At 43.6% G+C, this 25931-nt stretch overlaps 4 protein-coding genes across 7 annotated transcripts; 2 read left to right on the top strand and 2 right to left on the bottom strand.

The window, feature by feature from the left end:
* Positions 1-128: 128 nt before the first annotated feature.
* LOC148079368 (cGMP-dependent protein kinase 1-like) lies at positions 129-7199 on the top strand. Of its 2 annotated transcripts, XM_087790904.1 has the most exons (21): positions 129-201; positions 526-735; positions 803-932; positions 988-1054; positions 1127-1226; positions 1388-1501; positions 2383-2488; positions 2555-2618; positions 2678-2755; positions 2820-2914; positions 2980-3045; positions 3099-3173; positions 3711-3807; positions 4654-4793; positions 4850-4939; positions 5004-5145; positions 5207-5370; positions 5501-5623; positions 5903-5965; positions 6028-6094; positions 6908-7199. In XM_087790904.1, exons 2-21 carry the CDS (start codon positions 537-539, stop codon positions 7004-7006), a joined length of 2079 nt encoding a protein of 692 aa, XP_087647030.1. In that variant the 5' UTR covers positions 129-201; positions 526-536; the 3' UTR covers positions 7007-7199. The 2 variants fall into 2 exon arrangements, with proteins under 2 accessions (XP_087647030.1, XP_087647031.1); XM_087790905.1 differs by lacking the exons at positions 129-201; positions 526-735; positions 803-932 and having other exon boundaries at positions 1007-1054; positions 1122-1226.
* Positions 7200-8880: 1681 nt separating this feature from the next.
* On the top strand, positions 8881-13082 carry stc1l (stanniocalcin 1, like). The gene is made up of 5 exons (XM_087790903.1): positions 8881-9010; positions 9920-10062; positions 10144-10251; positions 10315-10418; positions 12569-13082. Exons 1-5 carry the CDS (start codon positions 8893-8895, stop codon positions 12852-12854), a joined length of 759 nt encoding a protein of 252 aa, XP_087647029.1. The 5' UTR covers positions 8881-8892; the 3' UTR covers positions 12855-13082.
* A 12-nt stretch (positions 13083-13094) lies between these two features.
* On the bottom strand, positions 13095-19898 carry fgfr1b (fibroblast growth factor receptor 1b). Its single transcript, XM_087790898.1, has 16 exons — positions 19672-19898; positions 17625-17825; positions 16645-16731; positions 16420-16580; positions 16241-16364; positions 16008-16177; positions 15823-15946; positions 15423-15765; positions 14594-14712; positions 14421-14531; positions 14174-14364; positions 13996-14118; positions 13863-13933; positions 13663-13800; positions 13490-13595; positions 13095-13421 (listed from the first exon to the last, which is right to left on the bottom strand). Exons 2-16 carry the CDS (start codon positions 17788-17790, stop codon positions 13281-13283), a joined length of 2175 nt encoding a protein of 724 aa, XP_087647024.1. The 5' UTR covers positions 17791-17825; positions 19672-19898; the 3' UTR covers positions 13095-13280.
* Positions 19899-20683: 785 nt separating this feature from the next.
* On the bottom strand, positions 20684-25676 carry kctd9b (potassium channel tetramerization domain containing 9b). Of its 3 annotated transcripts, XM_087790902.1 has the most exons (12): positions 25518-25676; positions 25281-25402; positions 24904-24938; positions 24152-24298; positions 23546-23674; positions 23416-23483; positions 23263-23358; positions 22580-22729; positions 22416-22521; positions 22224-22357; positions 21321-21433; positions 20684-21081 (listed from the first exon to the last, which is right to left on the bottom strand). In XM_087790902.1, exons 1-12 carry the CDS (start codon positions 25584-25586, stop codon positions 21057-21059), a joined length of 1194 nt encoding a protein of 397 aa, XP_087647028.1. In that variant the 5' UTR covers positions 25587-25676; the 3' UTR covers positions 20684-21056. The 3 variants fall into 3 exon arrangements, with proteins under 3 accessions (XP_087647028.1, XP_087647027.1, XP_087647026.1); XM_087790901.1 differs by having other exon boundaries at positions 21310-21433; positions 23263-23483; XM_087790900.1 differs by having other exon boundaries at positions 20684-21433; positions 23263-23483.
* Between the last annotated feature and the right edge of the window lie 255 nt (positions 25677-25931).

Below are 25931 nucleotides of genomic sequence, written 5' to 3'. Positions count from 1 at the left end.
CATTTACACTTTTGAAGATGTGAAAATAAAAGTTGTAACGTCGAAAAGAGGAAATGTGAGACAGGAAGTGACACTGTTTTTTTTCCGGACTGAAACTTGACGCATGGATGAGATCCTCGTACGAGGCTTTTATTTTGTAGAGCTGTCAGCGACAGCCGTCTGAGCTCAGAGTCACTCACTGATAAAACGACGCTCCTGCAGGTGAGACGCTTCTTTGTCTTTTCTTCATCATCTTTCAACAACATTATCCATCCGCTCGTGTTCAGGAGAGAGTGCGTAACTTGTTGAGACTATATATTCATGACGTCAGCTGCGGAAAAGTTCAATAAAGTCAAAGTTAATCAGAGATGATGAAATGATTTTTTCTGCTGATGATTCCCTTCATGATTTTTCCTCCCGGGTCTGACCCGTGGACTCCTCCCTGCTGACATTAAATGAGTCCTGGGTCAGCATCCGCCCTCACCTGAAAGAGAACCACCATGTCAGACCTGGAGGTGCTGATCCTCATCCCTGTGACTTGTCCAGATTGCGGCACCATGGCAGCACCGAGGAGCCGCGGGACGCTGCGTGACCTGCAGCTGGCGCTGCAGCTGAAGATCGAGGAGCTGCGCCAGCGAGACACTCTGATCGACGAGCTGGAGCTGGAGCTGGACTCCAAAGACGACCTGATCCGACAGCTGCAGGTGGAGCTGGACCGGCACCGCAGGCAGCCGCAGAACCCAAGTGGCCCGGCAGGTGCGTGGCCAGCAGGGGGGGTCGGTGTGCGAGGGAGTCCTACAGACCCTGTTTGTGGGGCCCACAGGCGCCGCGGTCCAGACGTTGACGGGACCCGACCAGCGCACCAAGAGACAGGCCATCTCCGCAGAGCCGAGCGGACTGGACCCGTCCCAGCTGACCGACGTCACCCTCACCAGCTACAGCAAGACCAAAGAGTGAGTACCAGGACCTGTTCCTGGGTCAGAAGATTTGATCCGTCTCCCCCTGCAGGTCCAGTGAGCTGATCCAGAAGGCTCTAATGGACAACGACTTCATGAAGCACCTAGAGCACGGGCAGGTGAAGACTACCGGCTCTAGTCCGTGCCTGGGCCTGACCCCTCTGACCTCCCCGACCCCCCTGTAAGTGCAGATCCTCACGATCATGGACTGCATGCACCCGACGAGTCTGACCAAAGGCTTCTGTGTCATCCGAGAGGGCGACGACGGCTCCATGGTCTACGTGCTGGAAGGTACCCCTGAAGATCTGAAGGTCTGAGAGGATCATGAGGTTTCCTTCAGAACCGGTGTTACGGGCTAGCAGGGGGCGGTCAAGTGTAGAGTGTTGGGTCCAAGTTGACCCGTTTAACAGTCTGGTTCTTGTCTTGATGTATGGTTCTGGTTCTGGTCTCAGAGGGGGAGGTGGAGGTGACCAAACAGGGGAAGAAGCTCTGCAGCATCGGACCAGGAAAAGTGTTTGGAGAACTGGCTATTCTGTACAACTGTACCAGGACCGCGTCAGTTACAGGTACAGACACACACACACACACACACACACACACACACACGCACCCCCACACACACGCACACGCACACACACGCACCCCCCCCCCCCCCCCCACACACACACACACACAAAACTGTAAGTTCTATTGAAGTATATCAGTATCATCGAAATATTAGATGGTTGAATTTAATTTATGTTGACACTTAAAACTTTCTTTATGAATTATTTAAAGCATTAGATACATAAAAAAATATATATATATTTTCTGAATAAATTAATTCAATAATTTCTATATTTTTTTATACAATTCAAAACAATATACTTTTTTTTTTTTTACGCATAGAGTTTGATATTCTTATACCGATAACTAAAAAATAAAGTTTCTAGGTTCAATATTTTTCATTTCAAAGCATTTTAAATTCAATATAAAAATGTTATAATTGAAAATAATTCATCCTTTAAATATAGAAACTATTTAATTCAATTATTTAATTTAATTATAATTAAATGCTTTAAAAACAACACCATTGTAATAAGAAGATTCCAAGTTTCCACATTGAAAATGTTAAATCAATCCATTGAATATTCTGACGGCGCTGATATACTAGAGCTCTTTCTGTTGTCGCCAGTGGACAAAACTCCAGCACTTTTCAAGGATACTGTGCTTGTTTCCATGGCAACCAGTAGCGTACACAAAGACCTTACAACTCAACAAGTATGTTATTCAGAAAACCATTTTGGGTCACGCTCCTCTATGGGCCAGTTCTAATCGGGGTTCGTCGCCCCGATTGCCCGACTGAGCCGAGTCATCCATCGGAGCCTCGGACCAGAGCCTCAGACCAGAGCCTCAGTCCTGTCGCAGCTCGTGTAGCGACGAGAATTCACCGACTTCCTGTTCACAGCTCTGACGGACATCAAGCTGTGGGCCATCGACCGCCAGTGCTTCCAGACCATCATGATGAGGACCGGACTCATAAAACACTCCCAGTACACCGAATTCCTGCGCAGGTAACGCCTGGAATCGGACACATGACCCGTGAGCCAAGCTAACGCTCGCTATCGCCCCCCTTGCAGCGTCCCATCGTTCAAGTCGCTGCCCGAAGACGTCCTGAGCAAACTAGCCGACGTCCTGGAGGAGGTGACGACGCGACGCTAGCTCCGTTAACGCACGCCTAACATGTCGCCCTCTGCTGTCAGACCCGGTACAGCGACGGAGATTACATCATCCGCCAGGGGGCCACGGGGGACACCTTCTTCATCATCAGTGAAGGACAGGTGAGTCCGAGGTTCCTCATGCGACTCCAGCTCCTTCAACGTTTGTGTTTTTTTCCTCCTGAAGGTCAAAGTGTCGCAGCAGAACTCGGCAGGTGAAGAGCAGGCGTCGGAGAAAACCCTGAAGAAAGGAGACTGGTTCGGCGAGCAGGCGCTGAAGGGGTGAGGTATTCTAGCGACCCCTGTTGCTGATCCGAGGAACTGCTAACTGGCGATGGTAACTGCAGCGAGGACGTGCGGACGGCGAGCGTGACGGCGACGGGCGACGTCACGTGTCTGGTCATCGACAGAGAGTGAGTCCTCGAAAGGGCCCGTCTGAGTCCATGTTAACGTGGTTTGGTTGAAGGTCGTTCAAGCAGCTGATCGGAGGTCTGGACGACGTCAACAACAAACAGTGCGAGAGTGACGAGTACTCTGCCAAGTGAGTGACGACAACGGATGCACACTGAATTTTGAATATTTCAAATGTTTTCTGGGGATTTTTTTTCAATATTATAATTCAATATTTTGCATTTTTTTTTATTATTAAAATAAAATATTAAATTAATTTTTACTCATAGAATTTGATAAAACTGATCAATAAAAAAAATAATTCAATATTTCTTTTAATTTGTAGCCTTTTAAATTCGATATAAAATGCATCAGGGCCACCAGATTTTTGATCGAACTTTCAGCCAATCACGCGATGCAGAGACGATCACATGACGACGTAGGAACACACTGTCAAATGAATTGAATTTAGAAAATACATTTTTTATGATTATTTAAATAATAAAAAAAAAATTTAATTCAATTTTTTCCATAAAGGAAAATTCAACTTTTCAATCGAGACATAATTTAATTCAATTATTTTAATAAAACCATCAATTGATTAAAAATAACATTTTAATAAATAGATTCAAAGTTAGAAATGTTAAATTCAATCAGTCTATATTCTGATGACACTGATGTCCTCCAGCCTTCAGGCGGAGCAGGACTTCTTCTCCTCAGTCTCGCTGAAGGACTTCAACAACATCTGCACTCTTGGAGTCGGAGGATTTAGCCGAGTTGATCTGGTGAGTCCAACAAGAACCCTCTCCGTGGTCCTGCCTGGTACCAGGTCTCGAAGAGATGAGAAGGTTGTCATTCAGTGTACTAGAGTTGCTATCTTATTCACTCTGGTCTTCTCTGATCTTCTCTTTCCTTCTGGTCTGCTCGTATTCCATACTCTTCTGGTCTTCTCTAAGCTGTTATTTTTCTGGTTTTCTCTATTCTTCTGGTCTTCTCTGTTCTTCTCTGTTTGTCTGGTGTTCTCTGTTCTTCTGGTCTACTCTGTTCTTAAGACGTTTCTATTTGTGCAGGCTTTTCCTTGAATTTCTCGAACTCCTGTGTTGTTCTCGGTGTTGTCTTGATCTTTGAAGTATGTACTGTTTTGAGTATTGTTTTGATTGTTAAAGCGCTTTGTGACCCTGGTCTCGAAAAGCGCTATATAAATATATATTACTTACTTACTTACTTACTTCTATCTTCTTCTGTTCTTCTCTGTTCTTCTCTTTTTTTCTCTATTCTTCTGGTCTTCCCTGTTATTCACTGTTCTTCTTTATTCTTCTGGTCTTCTCTCTTCTTTTGGTCTTCTATATTCTTCTGGTTCTCTATGGTCTTCTGGTCTTATCTATTTTCTGGTCTTCTCTCTTCTTTAGGTCTTCTCTATTCTTGTGCTCTTCTATGGTCTTCTGGTTTTCTTCTCTGGACTTTTCATCCTCTGTTCCTCTTGTATCCTGTGTTCTTCTATTATTTTGTCCTTCTCTGTTCTCTCTGTATTCTCTGTACTTTCGGCTGTCTGTTCTTCTAGTCTTTTCTGGTCTTCTGCTCTTCTCTGGTCATCTCTAGATTTCTGTTACAATTCTGATCTTGTGGTCCAGGTCCAGCTGAAGAGTGACACAAGCCGGTCGTTCGCCCTGAAGGTCCTGAAGAAGCGTCACATCCTGGATACGAGTCAGCAGGGTCACATCCTGTCTGAGCGCCGAATCATGAAGGAGGCTCACAGCCCGTTCATCATCAGGTACGACCTGTCAATCACCCGTGCCACACTCTCACCTGACAGCCATCGGTCTTCAGGCTCTACCGGACCTTCAGGGACTCCAAGTACCTGTACATGCTGCTGGAGGTGTGTCTAGGGGGGGAACTGTGGACGGTCCTGAGGGACAGGTTTGTGTTGCTCAAGGGCAGATCTGCAGAAAGGAGGGGGGACTAAATGTGTTGCTGGTCTCAGGGGGTCCTTCGACGACAGCACGACCCGGTTCTACACAGGCTGCGTGATCGAGGCTCTAGCCTTGCTCCACGCCAGAGGGATCATCTACCGGGACCTGAAGCCTGAGAACATCATCCTGGACCACAGGGGCTACGCCAAACTGGTACTGTCAGGGTCCAGTGGGGACTCAGGTCCAGGTCTCACCTGTTCCTGGTCTCGCTCAGGTGGACTTTGGCTTCGCGAAAAAGGTGGGCCTGGGCAAGAAGACTTGGACTTTCTGTGGGACTCCAGAGTACGTGGCTCCGGAGATCATCCTCAACAAGGGTCACGACAGCTCGGCGGACTGCTGGTCTCTTGGCATCCTGGTCTTCGAGCTCCTGAGTGGCAGGTGAAGGTGACCCGGGTCCTGGTGGTCACAGTGTCAATCCGGAAGAGCAACTTTACTGAACTCTTCCAGTAGAGACCCCTGGTCTTTGGAGGTCTAGTCTGGTTCAGAACTCTTACCTCTGTCCCTGCAGTCCTCCTTTCTCTGGTTCTGACCCGATGAAGACCTACAACATCATCCTGAGAGGCATCGACATGATCGTGTTCCCCAAGAAGATCACCAAGAGTGCTGCCAACCTCATCAAGAGGCTCTGCAGGTACGTCAGGACCCTCAGACCTGGACCCACACCTGACCCGGAGCCCTGTCTTTGTTGAGCATTTCTTTGATCCGTGTGTGTTGCGTTCATGTTCGTGTTAGTTTTGTGTTGTGTTCATGTTTGTGTGTTTATGTGTGTGTTGTGTTTGCTTGTTCACACAAATTTTTGTGTTTGTGGATGTTGATGTTTGATGTGTCCACTTTTGTACACAAATGTGTTCATGTATGTGTTGTGTTCATTTATGTGCACAAATGTGTGTGTTCCTGTGTGTGTATCCAGGGACAATCCGTCCGAGCGTCTAGGGAACCAGAAGAACGGAGTGAAGGACATCCAGAAACACAAGTGAGAGCCAAACTCAGACAGTTGAAGTGGTTGTCATGGAAACACGTATTTGTCTCTGGCAGATGGTTTGAAGGTTTCAACTGGGAGGGTCTTCGTCAGGGAACCTTGGACCCCCCATACACTCCCACGGTGTGTGTGTGTGTGTGTGTGTGAGAGTCACAGACCTGCAGCTTATGTTAATGTGTGTGTTCCTGTGTATTCTCGTGTTTGTCTGTGAATGTGTGTCTACATCTGAATGTGTTGGTGCATGTGTGTGTTCATGTTTGTGTGTCTATGTTTCTGAGTGTGTGTTTGTGTGTCTATGTTTGTGAGTGTGTGTTTGTGTGTCTGTTTTTGAGTGTGTGTTTGTGTGTCTATGTTCGTGAGTGTGTGTGTCTATGTTTTTGAGTGTGTGTTTGTGTGTCTATGTTTGTGAGTGTGTTTGTGTGTGTCTATGTTTGTGAGTGTGTGTTTGTGTGTGTCTATGTTTGTGAGTGTGTCTATGTTTTTGAGTGTGTTTGTGTGTGTCTGTTTTTGAGTGTGTTTGTGTGTCCATGTTTGTGAGTGTGTGTTTGTGTGTGTCTATGTTTATGAGTGTGTGTTTGTGTGTCTATGTTTGTGAGTGTGTGTTTGTGTGTGTCTATGTTTGTGAGTGTGTGTTTGTGTGTCTATGTTTGTGAGTGTGTGTTTGTGTGTGTTTATGTTTGTGAGTGTGTGTTTGTGTGTGTCTATGTTTTTGAGTGTGTGTTTGTGTGTCTATGTTTGTGAGTGTGTGTTTGTGTGTGTCTATGTTTGTGAGTGTGTGTCTATGTTTGTGTGTCTGTTTGTGAGTGTGTGTTTGTGTGTCTATGTTTGTGAGTGTGTGTTTGTGTGTGTCTATGTTTGTGAGTGTGTGTTTGTGTGTCTATGTTTGTGAGTGTGTGTTTGTGTTTGTTTGTGTGCATATGTGTGTGTGTGTGGCAGGTGGAGGGACCCCTGGACAACAGCAACTTCGACTTCTTCCCTGAAGAATCGGACGATCCTCCTCCAGACGACGACTCAGGCTGGGATCAGGAGTTCTAGCGGGTTCGACTTGTTTTGGTCTCTCAGCTGCTGCAGTTCTCAGACTCCAAACCGCTAAACCCTGACCACTTCCTGGACACAGGCTCACTGCAAAAATGAACTTGATTCACTGTTGTGGGATCGAGCTTTTTGATCCCAGTTACATCATGTCTGTGTTATTGTGTATTTGTTTCTCAGCCCGAACACTTCAACGATGAAGTTTACCTGCAACTGTTCACCCAAGCTGTGCCAATAAAGTTTTAGTGTTTCAATGTATGGTGTTTTTTTTTTTACTCACACAAATAAACATAGTTACCAGCTAGTTTTGTTACAGTTGTCATCAGTATAATTGTGTTACAGTTGTCTTCGATATATTTGTGCATAGATTATACAGTATACTGTAATTGTGTACTATAATTATTGAAAAGTCATCAACAGTATAGTTGTGTTAAAAGTCACCAATTAGCTGTTTTGTTGTGAATTTTGCTACAGTTTTATTACAGCTTCATCCAGTTGTAGTAGTTACAGTTTAGTATTGTGTAACAGCTGTCATTGAAACAGTTGTGTTTCTTTTGTTTGCAGAATGATTGTCTAAGAGTTGTCATCAGTATAATTATATCACATTAGTATTGATATGTTCCAGTTGTCTTCATTATCGTTGTGTTTAAGTTGTCATAAGTACAGTTGTGTTACAGTTGTCATCATTATAATCCTGAAAAAGTCGCTGTCTGTAAAGCTGTGTTACATTTGTTCTCAGAGTGGAATCTCAGTATATTTGTGTAACAGCTGTTTATTAGTATAGTTGTGTTACACTTGTTGACGGTATACTTTTATTCTCTGACAGTTAATAGGATTAATTGTGTAACAGTTGTAATTAGTATATTTGTGGGGCAGTTGTCATCAGTATATTTGTGGTCCAGTTGATGTTATTATATTTATGATAGTTGTCTTCAGTATAGTGGGTTTTATTCGCCATTAGTATAGCTGTGTTGCAATTGTTGTCAGTATAATTGTGTAAAAGTTGCTGTACAGTTATGCTACAGTGGTCATGGGTGAAGTTGTGTCAAAGTTGCTATAAGTATAGTGATAGTTTAGTTGACATTAGTTTTGTTGTGTTACATTTGTTTATAGTAAGTAATCATCAGTACAGTTTTGTTGTTGTCTGTATACTTGTGATACAGTTATCATTAGTAAAGTTGTGTTACAATCATCAGTTGTGGCACTTGAGCTAACTGAATTGTCAGGTTCCTAAAGTTGTGTCTTCTGGAAAGCCTTGAAGTGTGAAATGTGTGTGTTTGTGTGCGTGTGTGTGTGTATCGAAGTGCTTTAAGATCATTATCAGAAAGACCTGCGGAATAAAGAAGCCGTCAGGTCACTGCTTCCTGATGACACGGAGATAAGACACACACATTTTTCCACACTCACACACCCACACACACACACAGATACACAAAACAAAAGTGTATAGACAAAAATAAACATGTTGCCTAGTTCTACCATCAACAACAACACATGTGTGTAGTGTACACAAACACACATCCACATGAGACGAAGACACACAACTCAAGTCCTGTTCTGATCCAAGTCCGTCCAGGTCTCTCGCCTCGGTCCAGTGGGCCTGCACGTGATCGGAATAAAAACCACTGCCTTCCGGCTACTATTTCTGGACACCCGCGAGTTCCAGGTGAAGTCAGGTTCGGGTCGTTCACACGTGACGTCACCTCGGTCTTGGAACTTGTTGTGGTCTCGGTCATTTGGAACTTCCGCGCACGCGTGTCTGGAAACTTGCCATTAGTTTTTTTCAATGGAGCCTCCTGATTGGACGGGACCGCGCTTAAATACCGGCGAGAGCCAGCGATGGGTCACACCAGCCGGACCTCCACCTGGACCTCCAACCCACCTCAAAGATGGCGACCACCTGCTCCGCTCCTCTGCTGCTGCTCCTCGTCTCCACCGCCTGCGCCGTCACGCTCCTGCCGGAGGAAGCGGCTCCTCGCCGGGCTCGCTTCTCCTCCAACAGCCCGAGTGAGTAACGGTGTCGCTCGGTCTTCTCCTTGTACTCCTGGTACTTCCATCTGACCCGTACTTGTAATGTAGTACTCGGTCCTTATTAGTAATACTCCTAATGCTTCTACTGCTCTGTTGGTACTGACAAGTATTTATACTCACAGGGTAAGTTAAGTTGTAGAATAAGTTTACTAACTAACACTTTTACTAAAACGAGTGGTCATACCAACAATAATTATGAATACTATTATATATTATTATATATAATATTATGAATAGAATAGTCAATATACAGTAACTGCATGTTACTAACTCAAACCATTCATCAATACTTCCAGAAGTACTTTTATCTTTATATTTTCTGTTGCAGCTACCATAACTCGCAGTATATATACTAATATTAATAAATACTATTACTTTTACTTAATTTACTCTTCAGCTTCAATTTATCCTGACATGTCTCCATTCAGTCAGATGTACTGCTTCATAACTGCTGCTACTACTGTACTGACAATAAGTGTACTGCATTTTTTACTATAATTAGTACTATTTGGAGATCAGTAGTATTTCTACAACCACTCCAAGTTTAAATACTCCATTGTAGTACTACTGCTGAGGAAATGCACCTGATGGTATTTCAGTTTTCTTTATACTTTTGGGGAGTACTTGTATTACCTTGACCCTTGTTGAGAATGCAGTATTATTACATCTGGAATTGTACATTTTGTTTTCTTACAACATTCTGGCAACAGCAACGGATGCTCAGTTTTAAAGACTTAGTACAACAATGTTTTTTGTGTCAGTACTTTTACAAGAACTTGATATAAATACTACTGCTACAACTGACTATGTCTGTACAGTAGTACAATCTGTGTCAACACTGTATATTCCATGTATAATAACTCAATCTTTGTGGTTCTTGTGCAGCGGACGTGGCCCGGTGTCTGAACGATGCTGTCGCCGTGGGCTGCGGCTTCTTCTCCTGCCTGGAAAACTCCACCTGTGACACGGACGGGATGCACGAGATCTGTGAGCTTTTCCTCCAGACGGCCGCCATGTTCAACACCGAGGTGAGCTGGCGGCGCCCGCCGCCGCCTCTGTGACGGACAGGTGTGACAGGTGAGCTGATGACCTGTGCTCTGGGTCTTCAGGGTAAAACCTTTGTGAAGAAGAGTCTTCACTGCATCGCTCAGGGAATCTCCTCCAAAGTCTTCCAGACCATCAGGCGCTGCAACATCTTCCAGAGGATGATCGCCGAGGTGAGCAGACGAGGTCACGCCGATGCTCCGTGAGCACTGACATCATATTTGTTTCTATCTCAGGTGCAGGAAGAATGTTTCACCTCGCTGGACATCTGCACCGTCGCTCGCACCAACCCAGACGCCATCGGTGAGGTGGTGCAGGTCCCCGCCCACTTCCCCAACAGGTGAGCTATGTTAGCAACTGCTACATTAGCTTCTAGTATATTATAGTTGTTTATGCTAACTTCTGCTACATTAGCTTCTAGTATATTATAGTTGTTTATGTTAACTTCTGCTACATTAGCTTCTGGTATATTATAGTTGTTTATGTTAAATTCTGCTACATTAGCTTCTAGTATGTTATAGTAGTTTATGATAACTTTTGCTACATTAGCTTCTAGTATGTTATAGTTGTTTATGTTAACTTCTGCTACATTAGCTTCTATTATGTTATAGTAGTTTATGATAACTTTTGCTACATTAGCTTCTAGTATGTTATAGTAGTTTATGTTAACTTCTGCTACATTAGCTTCTAGTATGTTATAGTAGTTTATGTTGACTTCTGCTACATTAGCATCTAGTATATTAAAGTTGTTTATGTTAACTTCTGCTACAATAGCTACTTCTAGTATATTATAGTTGTTTATGTTAACTTCTGCTACATTAGCTTCTAGTATGTTATAGTAGTTTATGTTGACTTCTGCTACATTAGCTTCTAGTATATTAAAGTTGTTTATGTTAACTTCTGCTACAATAGCTTCTAGTATGTTATAGTAGTTTATGTTAACTTCTGCTACATTAGCTTCTAGTATATTATAGTTGTTTATGTTAACTTCTGCTACATTATCTTCTAGTATATTATAGTTGTTTATGTTAACTTCTGCTACATTATCTTCTAGTATATTATAGTTGTTTATGTTAACTTCTGCTACATTAGCTTCTAGTATATTATAGTTGTTTATGTTAACTTCTGCTACATTAGCTTCTAGTATGTTATAGTAGTTTATCTTGACTTCTGCTACATTAGCTTCTAGTATATTAAAGTTGTTTATGTTAACTTCTGCTACAATAGCTACTTCTAGTATATTATAGTTGTTTATGTTAACTTCTGCTACATTAGCTTCTAGTATATTATAGTTGTTTATGTTAACTTCTGGTACATTATCTTCTAGTATATTATAGTTGTTTATGTTAACTTCTGCTACATTAGCTTCTAGTATATTATAGTTGTTTATGTTAACTTCTGCTACATTAGCTTCTAGTATATTATAGTTGTTTATGTTAACTTCTGCTACATTATCTTCTAGTATATTATAGTTGTTTATGTTAACTTCTGCTACATTAGCTTCTAGTATATTATAGTTGTTTATGTTAACTTCTGCTACATTAGCTTCTAGTATATTATAGTTGTTTATGTTAACTTCTGCTACATTAGCTTCTAGTATATTATAGTTGTTTATGTTAACTTCTGCTACATTATCTTCTAGTATATTATAGTTGTTTATGTTAACTTCTGCTACATTAGCTTCTAGTATATTATAGTTGTTTATGTTAACTTCTGCTACATTAGCTTCTAGTATATTATAGTTGTTTATGTTAACTTCTGCTACATTAGCTTCTAGTATATTATAGTTGTTTATGTTAACTTCTGCTACATTAGCTTCTAGTATATTATAGTTGTTTATGTTAACTTCTGCTACATTAGCTTCTAGTATATTATAGTTGTTTATGTTAACTTCTGCTACATTAGCTTCTAGTATGTTATAGTAGTTTATGTTAACTTCTGCTACATTAGCTTCTAGTATATTAAAGTTGTTTATGTTAACTTCTGCTACATTAGCTTCTAGTATGTTAAAGTAGTTTATGTTAACTTCTGCTACATTAGCTTCTGGTATGTTAGAGTTATGTTAAATTCTGCTACATTAGCTTCTGGTATATTATAGTTGTTTATGTTAACTTCTGCTACATTAGCTTATAGAATTTTAGAGTTGTTAATGCTAACTTCTGCTAACTGCTTAGATACCAATATGGTATTCAAACAATTCAATATACTAATTATTGCATTTAATTATTTAATAAAAACAAATTCAACCTTTTAATGTAGAAATATAGGATTCAATTAAAAAAAAAATGTATAAGCATTATTTTTTAATCAATTTTACATTTCAAATGTTCAACATTTGTAACTGACTAAAATACTTTTATAAATTTGAGTTTCTACCTTGGACTCTCCGGTACTTTATCTTCTTCCAAGTCAGTTACTATAATGTTTCTCCTCAGTAGTCTCTGTTACGTTTGTACCTAGAAGTCAAAAGTTCAACCTTGTATGCTGCAGGTACTACTCGACGCTGCTGCAGGTGCTGCAGTCCTGCGACGACCAAACGGTGGCGTCGGTGCGCACGGGGCTCATCGCTCGCCTGGGACCCGACATGGAGACCTTTCTGCAGCTGGTCCAGAACAAACCGTGTCCAGTCGGCAGCGGTCCCAGCGCTTTCGACAACCCGGCCAGCTGGAGGAACATGCCCGTGTTCAACGTGCAGCCGGGCTTCAGAGGCCGCGACCCCACACACCTGTTTGCCAGGAGGTCGGTGGACGAGAAGCTGGAAGACGGCCAGAAGTAGAACCAGAGCTTCGTCGGCCATATTTATTAAGAGCGATTTTATTTAAAGTGCGAGTCTGCCAGCGTCGCCACGCAGGTCGTGGTGCGTTCAATGACTTCTTGGTCTGAGATCATGTGACATTATTTTCTGGTTTATAATCTGACAAATAAAAATGTAACTACCAACCTTGATTGATCTATGATGTGTGTGTGTGTCAGAGATGAAGCTCTTCTTCAATCAGTCATATTTAATATTTTAAATAAAAAAGAAAGTTGGATAAAAAGACGCAACTCTTCATCATCTGCTCCTCTTCCTCACCCACACTGTTATTTACAGTATTTACAAGCCGTTGCCGGTACTGGTTCTGTTGAGTCCCAGTCCAGCTGGGACTTCTGGTAGCACTCGTGAACAGGAAGTTGATCCCGGAAAAAGGAAGTTTGTCCAAATCTAGAGAGAGTAGAAGGTGGAGACGGGAGAGTACTGGACCGCAGCAGGCTGCACGCTGGAGTACTGGACCGCCAGGTTCTGGATCAAGGTGTACTGCACTGTAGAGTTCTGGACCGGTGACACAGCCAGGTCCAGGTATTCCTAAGGGGCACGGCCGGAGGATTTAAGTGATGAAAGAGCTACGAGCAAATTCTTGTCGCCATGGTTACCTTGTTACTTGCTGTCAACAGGGACCGGTCCAATTTTTGCACAAGGTTCTGGAAAGTAGGCCGGCTAGTTGGGGCATCGCTCCAGCAGCTCCTCATCAGCTGATACCTGGACGACATGGGCAGGTGAGTCGGGTGAGTAAGAGAAAGGGTCAGGTGAGTTCTTCGGGGCTCACAGCTCAGGGGGGCAGGCGGACGGTCTCTCCATACGGTGACCCTCTTTCAGCAGCTTGAACAGATCCTCCACTGGAACACCCGGGTACGGAGAACCTCCGAGACTGAAGACCTCCCACAGGAGGACTCCGAAAGACCACCTGCAAAGACCTGCGTCATTGACCTCTGACTTGTCCGGTTTCTGAGGGGTACCAGAACTCACACGTCGCTCTGGGGGGTGTAGATCCGATCGAAAAGAGCTTCGGGCGCCATCCACTTGACGGGCAGACGACCCTGCAGGAGGACCAGTTGAGCAGTGAGTCTGGCTGGAAGTCAAAAGTGAGTCGAGGTCTTACATTGGTGGTCTTCTTGTAGTAGTCAATGTGGTGCACGTCTCTGGCGAGTCCGAAGTCTGCGATCTTCATGACAAAGTCCTCTGTGACCAAGACGTTCCGGGCGGCCAGGTCTCTGTGGACACACTGAACACACACAGTCTTGTCTTGTCTTGTCCCAGCCACCAGGGGTCACACTCACCTTCTTAGACTCCAGGTAGCACATCCCGCGAGACACCTGGAAGGCGGCTGAGACCAGGTCCCGCAAGTCCACAGACCCAAGGTCCGGACGACCGGTGCCACCCCAGTACTGCAGACCAGCAGGCCTACGAGACCGCAGATAGTCTCGCAGGTTCCCTTGAGACGCGAACTCCACCAGCACGTACAGCGGACCTGATGAAGGTGAAGGGTGAGGGACCTGTAGAAACTGGACCTGGAACCGCTCTCACCATCATACATGCACACCCCCAGCAGGTTGATGATGTTCTGGTGTCGTCCGATGCTCTTCATCATCTCCATCTCTGCGATCAGGTCCTGCTGGTCCTTCTCTGAGGCGTCGGCTTAAGACAGGAAGTGACATCATGGACATAGACGGATAAAAAAATAAAAAATAACTTTCTACCTTTCAGCATCTTCACCGCAACTTGGCTGATCCCGGACCTGTTCTGGTCCAGACCCACTACCTGCCCCAGAACCACCTTACCGAAACATCCTTCACCCAGAGGACGCCCGAGAGACAGTCTGCACACACAGACACGCACACAATCACAAATGTATACGCACAGACCTACACAAAAAATCACACAGACACACACAATTACAATAAGCACACACAATCATGCAAACTTACAGTCCCACAATCGAAAAACACACACACATATATACACAAACGCTGATAAATCAAACACACAATTACAATTACAAAACACACACAGTGACATACACATCACACGAAATACACATACAATGAGACACACAAACTTTAACACAATCACTAAAACATATACTGACGCTTACAAAACACACAGTTACAAAATTCACGTATGCACGTACACACACAAAGACACACGCAAATGTAAGAACACAAACGAAATTATAAAAAAGCACAAACATGTACTAGTCACACAAGTCATACACACAGACACATACACACAAATCACAAAAACAAATGCGCAAACTAACGCACACAAAAACAATTAAACAAAGACACAAGAACAATTAAGAACACACACAGTCACACAATAAGCACACAAGTGTACTTATAACACAAATAATACACACACAAATATATAAAGACCATACACACAAAGACACAAGAAAACGTACACTCACACAAAACAAACACACACATGATGAAAAATAAACACACACTCATACACATCACACACACAAAGACACACGCCCGCATTTGTATCCAACCTTGTTGTCAACACTGATCATTGCATACGAACCGGTCTCTTGGGATCTCCCAAACCGGGTCGTAAGGCGGGTCACACATGGAGAGTGAAGTCTTGGGGACCAGACAGGAGGAGGAGTCCTGCATGGGGGCACACGTCAGACCTTCAGGTCCTTCAGTTCTGAGACTAAAAATGTGCTGCCGGACCTTCTTTTTCAGCGAGACGGTCTTGGCCAGCTTCTGGACCGTCGACGAGCCGCTGAAGTCCGTCTTCTGGGGGGCACAGCAGAGTCTGCAGGCCACGACCCCCACGGTGAGGATGACGATGATGAAGAAGCCCAGACAGTACAGGAAGACCTCCAAGTATTTCTGAGTCAGCAGAGGAGGCCCGGGATGATCTGCAGGACAGACCCGATCAGACTTCTGGACCCGGGACATGCGGGTCCGGTTCTGACCTGGGACGACCGTGAGCCACAGCGACTGGTTCGAATTTTCTGCCACGCACGTGTACTCGCCCGAGTCCTGCACCGACACGTTCTTCAGAACCAGGGCCTGATCCGGGGGGTCCAGATCTGCAGCCTGGACGAGACAATGTTGTTGTTGACGACCCGGTCATGTGACTCGATCACATGTGACTCGCCTTCAGCACGCGTGTGACTCGGATGCCGTTCACCATGACATGTTTCAACCACGTCACGTGACCCGGCCAGCGGCCGGAGACTCCACACTTCAGGTCCACGTCACTGCCCACCAGTACTGTCCTGTTGGGTTGAGGTCCAGTACGCAGGACGGGCCTGACACCAGAATCCTCTGGAACAGAACAGCAGCACAGTGATGTCACATGACCTGGACGAACTAATGTGAGTCTCTCACCGATGACATCCAGCAGAAAGTCATGTCTCAGGCTCCCGTGCTGGTTCTGTACCACACACGAGTAGTTCCCGGTGTCGGATGGCACCACAGCCTCCACGACCAGGGTCCACGGCTGGTCCCGAATCTGCCGGAACCAGAGCCTCAGAACCAGCACCGTCCAATCAGAACCTCTGACCCACCTTCATGCCCGCAGGTTCCAGCTCTCTGCCGTTCTTGTACCAGTGCAGCGCGGGAGTCGGGTTTCCTGCCGCCACACATCGGAACTTGGCGGCCCGACCCACCTGGACCACATGAACCCGTCTCTCCATCTTTTCCGGCGCCGACCACTGTGGCGCCAGATCTGGCCAGCAGGAGGCAGCGTGGTTAGAATACAGGGATAATGTTGAAGAAGTCTTAGGACTCACGCTGTAGGTTGTGGGTGCTGGTGGTGGACTCGGGCGAGACCCGGTTCTCCTCTGAAGACGACTCTTCCTCGTCCTCTAGAGAGTCGACTGAAACATTTTCAACAAAGTTGAAACTTAAGGACATGATTAGGGATCGACAGTCGGTCCAGGATCTCTGGAATAATCTCAAAAATGTAGAGCAGGAATGGGGGGGTTCAGGGACAAGACTCTGGGTGTTGACATTTCCTTTTTTTGTTAAGCATTGATTTATTATTTATTATTATAATTGATCATTGCTGTATATTATAATATAATTTAAATAAATTTAAAATAATATTTATATATTCTGTCATTCATAGCCATTTAAATGGTATGTATAAATGTTGATTATTGTTATATTATTTATTTTTTAATTATTTAAAACACAATGTTTAAAAATAGCTCATTTTGAAAAATTACAAATGATTCAATGCAATTATGTGTTTTATCTGGGTCAAGGTGACCCGGAGGCCCAAAAACAAATGTGTTCTTGGTATCCCTTGAAGGTCGTTCACCTTGACCCAGAGACAACACAAGGGTTAATAAAAACTTTAAATATAGAAATTATGAATTAAAAAATGATGCTTACAAAAAAATATATAAGAAAAAAGTTTAACATCTATTCCTATTGCACTGATAAACTACCATCACGACCACACACACATCTTTAAGGATTGTTTGTGAGTCTGCATTTTTGTGTGTATGTGGGTCTGCATGTGTCTGTAAAAGAAGTCTGTGTGTTAACAACTTCAAATGTTCTATAAAAAGATCACTCAGGCTCAGACTGGGCGGTAACTGGAATTCTTTCTTTCTCTGTGTGTTGGTTCTGGGGGTCGATGGGAGCAGCAGAGAGAGTCAAAGAAGAAGAAAACAAAACATTTGTCTCTGGACAGGAGATAATGTCGTCCACCAGGACCAGGACCTGGGACCGTGTGTGTCCTTCACTTCATCACGTCTCTCACCTGTGTCTGTGTCCAAGTCTGTGTCCAAGTCTGTGTCCGAATCTGGGTCCTGGTCAGGGTCGGGGTCGGGGTCGGTGTCTTCTGTGGTGGGTCTGGAATCAGCGGGAGGACACTGGACCGCTGCCAGCAGGAGGAGCAGCAGAGGGAGGCGGCGAGGAGACCACATAGTGTGACTGAGTCCCACAAGTCCACTTGAAGAGACTGTTGAGGAGAAGAGGAGAGTCAGCTCAGTGGAGGGAAGGAAGGAAGGAAGAAAAAGAGAGGAATGGAAGAAGGGACCAGAGGGATAGAAAAAGAAGGAGTGAAGAACATGTGAGGAACAACCACAACCTTAACCCTCACAAAAAAAGGGAAAAAAGGAATGATAAGAAGATAGAGAAGCAGCCAAGAAAAAGAAGGGATGAGGGAGAGAAGGAAACAAGTATAGAGAAGAGAAGAAAAAGTTAGAGAGACAAAGTAGAAGAAGCACATGTGTGCATATGTTGGTATATTTGTTTGTTACTCTTTGTTTTTTTGTACTTTGATTTTGTATTTTATTCCATTAATAAAGTGCAACTTTATTGACAATACACAGCAAGACATGATTTGATAAGAATAGTTAACCGATAAGACTTTGTCTTAGGGTCTTCCCATTGATCAGATTATTGGGATCAGTCAGCTGTCACTCGAAACTGATAAATAACATTGAAGTAAGTGATAAAATGTGTAATTTATTGTCTGCAAATAAGGTTTGTTTGGATTGTTTTTATTTAAAAAATGATGCTGTGTGTGAGCATTTTTTTAATGTAGGAAACTCGTTCATAAGAAAACCAATGACTCAGTTTAATTTCGGCACCACCTGAACATGAGTCAGCTGGACCAGATCCGCCTTTATTCCCCCGTCCCAACTGGACCAGGACCAGAATCCCACACACCCAGCCAGAGCACAGATGTGTCTCACAGGTCCTCGTGGATCATCCTGCCTCTGACACCATTTGTGGCTCACAGTAGCGCCACAGTGCTGCTCACTCAGACAAATAAACCGAAGGCCTGGCAGTGGACTCGAGAGTTGAGACGGGTTCAGCAGGACCAGATGGTTCTGGTGCTGGAGAGACACGACATTCCGACTGCAGTGTGCGTTCGAGAGACTCGACACACACTCTGTACATTCCGAAGCCGCAGCACGACAACGTGAAACGACCGAACACGTTGACGTTGTCAACAAGAGCCCGACATGTTTGTGTCTCCAGAACCAACACCAGCAAGAACTGTCGTCAGTGTCAGCCTGAAGATTCTAGCGTCACCTTTGCGTCATTAAAAATTCAATGATTGGGTCGATAATTATGTGTCCATTACATTGCTCTGGAAAGTTTATTTGAAAGTGTAACAAAACTGTTTAATAAAATCATGTTTCAATGTAAATTAATAAAATATTATCCATAAAAGTCCAACATTTTCATTGTTTTTTATTGAATAATAACTTTTTTATATTATAGCCTTTTTAATTCAATATAAAAATGTTGTTATGATAGTGTGAACAGGATTGGCTTAAGTTGCTTTCAAGTCGCCCAGTACTCATCTGTATTGTTTTTCTTTTATAAAGAAATAATTTAATTTAATTATAATAATAAAAACAACGTTTCAATAAAGAATTTCAACAATTTCAATGTTTAATTTAATTGCACTGATATACTTAAATACACTGAGGTGAAATTTAACTTTACACTTTGTTTATTTTGAATATTAAAATGAAAATCGTGTAAATATAGAATGAAAGAAAAAATATTTCTAATATCAAATTGAAACGATGGTGAAATGTGAAATATGTTTATAGTTTTCCAATGAAGATAATCTGCTCTTTTATATAAAGATATATAAATCAAAATGTTCCAGATGTTTTGCTAACGCGAGACTCAACTCTACCAGCGGTGCAGAACCAAGTTAACACTGAACGATGAGGGGGTCATCAGTAAATACGAAAAAAAAACCCATTAAAGAAGGTTCTTCTGGACCGGATCACCAGAACATTTCAACATCATTTCTCAGTCTGAAAGTTAGAAACCCCTACCAGGCTCGGTTCTTCGGTCCAATGCCTCGAAGATCTGCCAGTTTAGACCGAACTCTCCTGCAGGAGCACGACTCGAGAAAACGGACACGCGGCAAGTTCGGCCCACAGGAACCAGAACCACAGCGAGTCTCCAGGGAGACAGAAGCCGAGCAGCGCAGTCGGAGTCCGGCGTGAACTTGCACTGTGGAGCAGCCTGGTCCCTGCCCCCCCTCTTCCGATCCCGCCCTACATTTTTGAGACCATTCCAAGTCCTTGGACCGACTGTCGATTCTTCATCCAGTCCTGGTCCCGGTCCACTAACTCCAATAGTCCTTTATTTAAACAAGGTGTGAGAACGGAAGTGACGTGGTTTTAATTAGTTTTAATAAACCTGGATTTATTTGTTTAAAGAAATCAACACGTGCGCACACACACACACACACACACACACACACAAACACACGTGTGAAATAAAATATTGTGTGTCACAGAAGATAAATTGTGAGTTTTCTTTGGTTTCACAGACGTGACATCTGGAGGTGGGCGGGGCCTGCGGTCACAGGTGGACCGGTTTCTCCTGGCACAGACTCAGGTCCGGTCTGGTGAGCAGGAATGTGTTTGTGTGGTCGGCTGGGGTCGGATCCAGGCCCGGTATGGGCGGGTACTGTGGTCACACATCTGCTGAAAAACTCCTGACGTCATGACTGTCTCACACTTCCCAGGAACAACAGAGGGAGTTTCAGGATATGAAACATTATTATTCTCCATTCTGACCCAAATACAAGTTGCCACGGCTGTGTCGTGTGTGTGTGTGTGTGTGTGTGTGTGTGTGGAGAGCTTCCAGATGAATGTCAAGTGTAGATATATTTGTAAATATTTCACTCCCTCACTCTCTGCTGGACTCCATGAGAAGGTGTTTTTTTGCCAGTTGTACAAATAAACCTGTAGATTTTAAAGCCTCATTCCAGTTTTTGAGAGTGCGAGGGAGGAGACTGTGTGTGTGGAAATAAAACATGCAAACCAAAAAAAGCAGGACTTTTGAATAAGAACTTTATTGAAAATCAGCAGGCGACGATAGTGTAGTACGAGTCCCTGTTACAGTGACGACGACATGAAGGTTGTTGAGTTTTTACAATCGATATTGTTGTCGGGAGCAGTTCCAACCTTTATTTTGTAAAACCAAAAAAATAAATCGGTCATGCGACCACCTGGAGTGTCCACAGTTTCGGAGGTCAGCTCGTACAAGTTGAGGTCAGAGGCTTTGAACCGCTGACCCCTGAGAAAGAAGGCATAAAGACTGTGTACGCGAGGAAGTTCAGGCAAAAGCACCGACGTTATGAATTTGTACCAAAGTTTCTGTCTCTCTGTGTTTCACCTTCATCGGGTGAAGGCTCTGGTCCAGAACATCAGAACGGACATCCAACGTAAAACCTGTGCCAAACAAGACGTGAGAACTGTTGGTCTGCGGTAGCGCCCCCTGGCGGACATATGCCACACATTCACCTCCGAACTGCTCAGCGTCTGCTAATATGCTAGCTTAGTCCTGTGATAGTTAGCTGAACTGAAGCGTTAAGCTGAAGCCACAGGCGGCAGACTAGCTTCTAAACCTCACACAAACATGCACGGATACACAACTGAGAGGTGTGACGCGTGTGTGACCTGTGTTTTACCGCACGCTCTGCGACATGTGGAGGGGAGTTAGCATCTCCTGGAAGATGGCGCCTTTCACGTTGGAGCCGCGAAGATTGGCCTCCTGAAGGTCACACCCGGAGAGGTCGCAGTTCTGTCCACAAAAACAACAAAGAGGGTGAAGTCGAGGTCAAAACTTTCATTGTCACCGCAAGGAAATGAATCAAACAACAAAATATAAATCACTCAATTAAGTTACCACTGTATCATATTTACAGTGTGTACTTGGATGATGTTGTTACAAAATACAGTTGTTTAAATCTTTGAAGTGGTGACTATTTAAAGCTTTGCTTCTTTAAATTACATTTATTTAAACTAACTAAGGTTTCCTAGCCTCTCAACAACCATCTCAGTAACCGTGACCTGAACAGGTCCCATAATGCTTTGCCGCCCAGCCAACCAACACAGATGTCGATAACTTTTGACATAGCAACATAGATATAGAACTTAAGTACAGTATTGTAGCCATTCAGCAGTCACTAAATACAGCAGTGAGGCATCATGGGAATTCACCGTCTGCATTCCACCGTAAGGTGGGTGCGGTAATAAGTTTGTCCAACCAAGTCGAGACAAAGACAAGGAATTGCTTGTCCTGACTGCAGTTTGATACAATACGTGTAAATATATGCAGTAGAGTTCGCAGTAGAGTTCTCAGAGGAGGACGAGGAACGACTTCACAGCGAGCAAGACCACCAGACAGTCGTAAAATGGACCATTTAAAAAGAACATGGTTCATTATCCCCCTTTAACTGCAGTGAAACAGTTTTAAAACCAGTTGGCTTAACATGTTATTATGGATGTCATTACCACAGCTTCTTGACAACATCAGTATAATGGACCATGTATTGTGTGTCCCATCGTACTTTTTTTGTGTTTTTTTTTACCTCCAGGTCAGTCCCAGCCAGTGTCGCCCCCCGCAGGTTACAATTCTTCAGCGTGGCATTCTTCAGTGTCGCGACTCTCATGTTGATGCCCGTCATCTGACTCCCGTCCATGTCCACTCCCTTCAGGTTGGCCCCTGAGAACACACAGTCACTTTCTGTGCGTGTGTGTGTATGTGTGTGTTTGTGTCTCACCCTCTAGGTTTGCCTTCAATCCTGCTGGGTCTTCAAAATTGCAGCCTCTAAGCGTGGCTCCTTCTGCGTTAGTGCACAACATCTTGACTCCCTGCAGGTTCGCCCCCTAATACACACATAGATTAACACCATCACACACACATACACAAACTCGGATGACTGACATCCAGGCAGGCATTGGACAGGTCGGCTCGCTCAAGATTGGCACCGCTCAGGTTGCTGTGCTTCAGGTTTGCTCCTCGCAGGTTCGCCAGCCGGAAGTTTATGTTCCGAAGATCCAGTCGAGACAAATCTGCCCCGGAGAAGTTGAGACCCTGCAGGGATTTAATTTAATTTAAATAACAAAATGACAAATAACAAAAATGTTATAATATTCCCCTTTCTATAACTAATTAAACTAACGTTTTTTTTCTCCAATTTAAATCAATTATTACATGTATATATGCCCACTTTATTGAACGAGTCATTTTATTTTATTTAATCTGTTCAATTTGTATAATGTATGCAGTACAACAAAAAATAAATCGTGTGTTTTTCTAACACTACTGGCTAATTTATTTTTTCTAATTTTCAAGATTTTATTGTGATTTGTTCTCTTAACATAATGTATAAAAATCGAAATGAAAACTAAATGATGTTTTAGCTGTTTATGGTCCGAACTACAGACAGGTAGAATGAGTTATAGACTATCAAACTTTTTTGTTTTTTGTAAACGTTCTGTTGACGTTTCTTTAACCCATAAACAATGTTTTAAAGAGACGTTCGCAAATGCAGCGTGTGACGTCATCGCGTAGGAAGTGGAGGGACTGAAATTGTAACTACACCGGCAGCACCAGCGTGCGTGTACCTGGCAGCGAAGCTCTGATTTGGTCGTGGTTGCCAACAGGAAGCGGGTGAACTCTTTCCGGGTCAGAGGCGAGTGGTCGTCCACTGGCTGCGAGGCCTGAACACACACACACGTTAACTTCCCCATTGACCCCCAACAAACACCTGGGCGCACCTTGATCAACGCCTCCAGCCGCTCCGCCAACGCTTCGATCCCAAAGAAGCGGGCCTCCTCCAGAACCCCTGCAGAGAACCGAGGCCGGTCAGAACCAGTCGTGAGTCTCTTGAGCGAGGACGCGTCATACCCAGTGGGTTGATGCCGTCGTTGATGATCATCTGACCGTGACGCAGGTAGTTGAGGATGGGCTCGAAGTAGTCCGGGCTGCGGTCGATGAGGTAGGCCCCGCGAGAGTCCCGCTTGTTCCCCCAAACATCTGTATGAAGGAGTCAGAGTGAGCAGAGACCAGTGGATCAACGTCAGAGCGCATCGCTTCCTGTTTACGTGGTAACAAACTGCACTTGATGCCTAATGATGACCAAGCATCTTCTCCCTGAGTTAGAGAGTCTGAGAGGAGAATCAAAAGCAGAGGCTTGAGAGAGGAGGTGAATTAAGACGAGAGCGCTGCAGCAGGACAGTTTTGGAATCAGACAGTGAGAACCTGGCAGCTCAGCGCCCTCAGTAGGTGAAGTAGCGTCACAACAGTCATCTATAATTATATGAAGAAAAAAAATATTCACGAACAGAAGTGATAGAAATAAAGGAAAATGTAGACCCTGACGCATATTGGTTAAAAAAAATTTGTTTACATTTATTTATATTTCAGATAAAAGTTTGCTCCAGGACTGGATATGTATTATGCATCTTAGTGTTGCGTTGAGTAATAAAAGTTTCAAACACCGGATGAATTCACCTTTCTCCCGGAACATGTGGGCCAGCATGCTCTCCGGCTCTTTGCTGACCAGGGTGCTCCGGGTGGTGGTGAAGCAGCGTCCACCCACGTTCAGCGTCAGCCAGTCCGTGTGGGTGTGGTCGCTGGCGGGGGGGCCGTCCTGGATGTCTGCAGGGAAACGGACGTCACGCCAAACAGGAAACTCACGATCTTGCTATAGACTCGCTTTATAACAGCAGCACTTGAGATACACACTGGAACGCTTATAGGTGCTCTTGCTGGGGAATCTTTAATAATGTTGAATTAACATTATTTATCATGAGACTTCTACTTCTTTTCTCTCTTTGTCAGCACCCGTAGATATAAGCAAGTTAACAACTTTTTTACTGGCTAAAACTCACAGCAAAACTGACAGCAAATTGTATTTTGTGTGGACGTCTTTTCTCAGCAGTCACACATCCAGTGACGGACAGACAGCAAAAGTACTTTATCAAGTGTTCAATAATCCAAACTTCTTATAGCGAGACATATTCATAGAAAGTTTACGTATTTTCTTTAAATGATGCATTTCATTTGTGCTCTTACTTAGGCCATGGCCTTAATATTAATAAAAAAAATATATAGTGCAAGATTTTGTTATTGTTGACCAGTTACTTCTCATCAACAATAGCTTAGAAATAAATTAAAAAAACATTCAAAACAGGAATTTTAAAGCACAAGTGATAAGCATGACTGACAGGCAGGAAACCCAAGTGAAAAAAACAACAACTCACCATCATCTTCTGACACAAATAGAACATCGTCGTCCCTGAAACAACGTAAATGTATTCATTTGATTTAAGTTGCATTATTATCAACAAAAGAAACTAGAGACAAGTTATAAACACTCATTACTGGAAAACCAAATTAATCTGGACAATTAAATTATTAAACGTTAATTCATAAATGCTTATCATCAAATAATAATAATATAAGTAAATAAAAATAACGGTGTTTAAATGTTGATATGAATCAATGCACTTCAACATTCCATAGAAAACTTTATTTAACTTGATTTTTTTTACGTGAATAATCACATAACGTCCGAACACGGGACATTTTATTTCTGACGTTTTTATTTATTTTTCTGACGTTTCAATAACCATCCTACCGAATTAAAGTGACGTCATCGATGAGGCCGCCGTTCCCGTTGTACACACTGGAGGCTCTTAGTCCCAGTTTGGCGCTGGCCACCGTCAGCACGTCCTCCATGGACCCGAACACGGCCGCCACCTTCCAGAACCAAAGAAGTCACTTTACGAACACGAAGATTCGCGGGAAGATCCGAGAACTAGCGAAGCTGCCTTCGTTAGCACGATGCTAACAAAAACACTTTTACTTCACTTGCCTTTCCGTTCGTGGACGACCCGTTGACAAACAGCGTGACTCTCTTCATGGCGGCAGGAGACACACTCATCGGTTACATGTTTTTTCTTAAAATCATCTTTTTACAGAGAATCACTTCGTTCCATCGCTGCTTCTCCTCTTCCTGCCACCGCCCCAATCAGAGCCGTGACACATGATGAGAGCCAATCACGCTCCGGGGGGCGGGACTTACCCCTACCGCAGCACTTCTGCAGTCAAAGTTGATAAAAAGTTTCATTAACCCGTTCATGACTAACAGTCGACACACAGGATCTGCGATTATTTTCATTGAAAAACTTGTCATTGTGAAGTGAAATAATGCAAGAGTGCGTATGTAAGTAATTTATATTTCTAGACCAGGGTCACAAAGCGCTTAAACAATCAAAAAAATACTTTA

Source organism: Callionymus lyra, chromosome 5 (assembly GCF_982586985.1).
Source record: "Callionymus lyra chromosome 5, fCalLyr1.hap1.1, whole genome shotgun sequence".
Lineage (NCBI taxonomy): Eukaryota > Metazoa > Chordata > Actinopteri > Syngnathiformes > Callionymidae > Callionymus > Callionymus lyra.
This window is presented reverse-complemented; position numbering and strand designations above follow the sequence as displayed.

Excerpts from the sequence above, each read along its gene's own strand:
- LOC148079368 (XM_087790904.1), top strand. The coding sequence starts at position 537 with ATGGCAGCACCGAGGAGCCGCGGGACGCTGCGTGACCTGCAGCTGGCG. Across the intron at positions 736-802 it reads GAACCCAAGTGGCCCGGCAG|GCGCCGCGGTCCAGACGTTG; the intron begins GTGCGTGGCCAG and ends TGGGGCCCACAG. Across the intron at positions 5,146-5,206 it reads ACAGGGGCTACGCCAAACTG|GTGGACTTTGGCTTCGCGAA; the intron begins GTACTGTCAGGG and ends GGTCTCGCTCAG.
- stc1l (XM_087790903.1), top strand. The coding sequence starts at position 8,893 with ATGGCGACCACCTGCTCCGCTCCTCTGCTGCTGCTCCTCGTCTCCACC. Across the intron at positions 9,011-9,919 it reads CTTCTCCTCCAACAGCCCGA|CGGACGTGGCCCGGTGTCTG; the intron begins GTGAGTAACGGT and ends GTTCTTGTGCAG. Across the intron at positions 10,252-10,314 it reads TCCAGAGGATGATCGCCGAG|GTGCAGGAAGAATGTTTCAC; the intron begins GTGAGCAGACGA and ends TTTCTATCTCAG.
- fgfr1b (XM_087790898.1), bottom strand. The coding sequence starts at position 17,790 with ATGTGGTCTCCTCGCCGCCTCCCTCTGCTGCTCCTCCTGCTGGCAGCG. Across the intron at positions 16,732-17,624 it reads AGACTTGGACACAGACACAG|TCGACTCTCTAGAGGACGAG; the intron begins GTGAGAGACGTG and ends AAAATGTTTCAG. Across the intron at positions 14,365-14,420 it reads GGGGGTGTGCATGTATGATG|GTCCGCTGTACGTGCTGGTG; the intron begins GTGAGAGCGGTT and ends CACCTTCATCAG.
- kctd9b (XM_087790900.1), bottom strand. The coding sequence starts at position 25,586 with ATGAGTGTGTCTCCTGCCGCCATGAAGAGAGTCACGCTGTTTGTCAAC. Across the intron at positions 24,939-25,280 it reads GATGACGTCACTTTAATTCG|GGACGACGATGTTCTATTTG; the intron begins GTAGGATGGTTA and ends ACGTTGTTTCAG. Across the intron at positions 23,675-24,151 it reads CCACATGTTCCGGGAGAAAG|ATGTTTGGGGGAACAAGCGG; the intron begins GTGAATTCATCC and ends TCCTTCATACAG.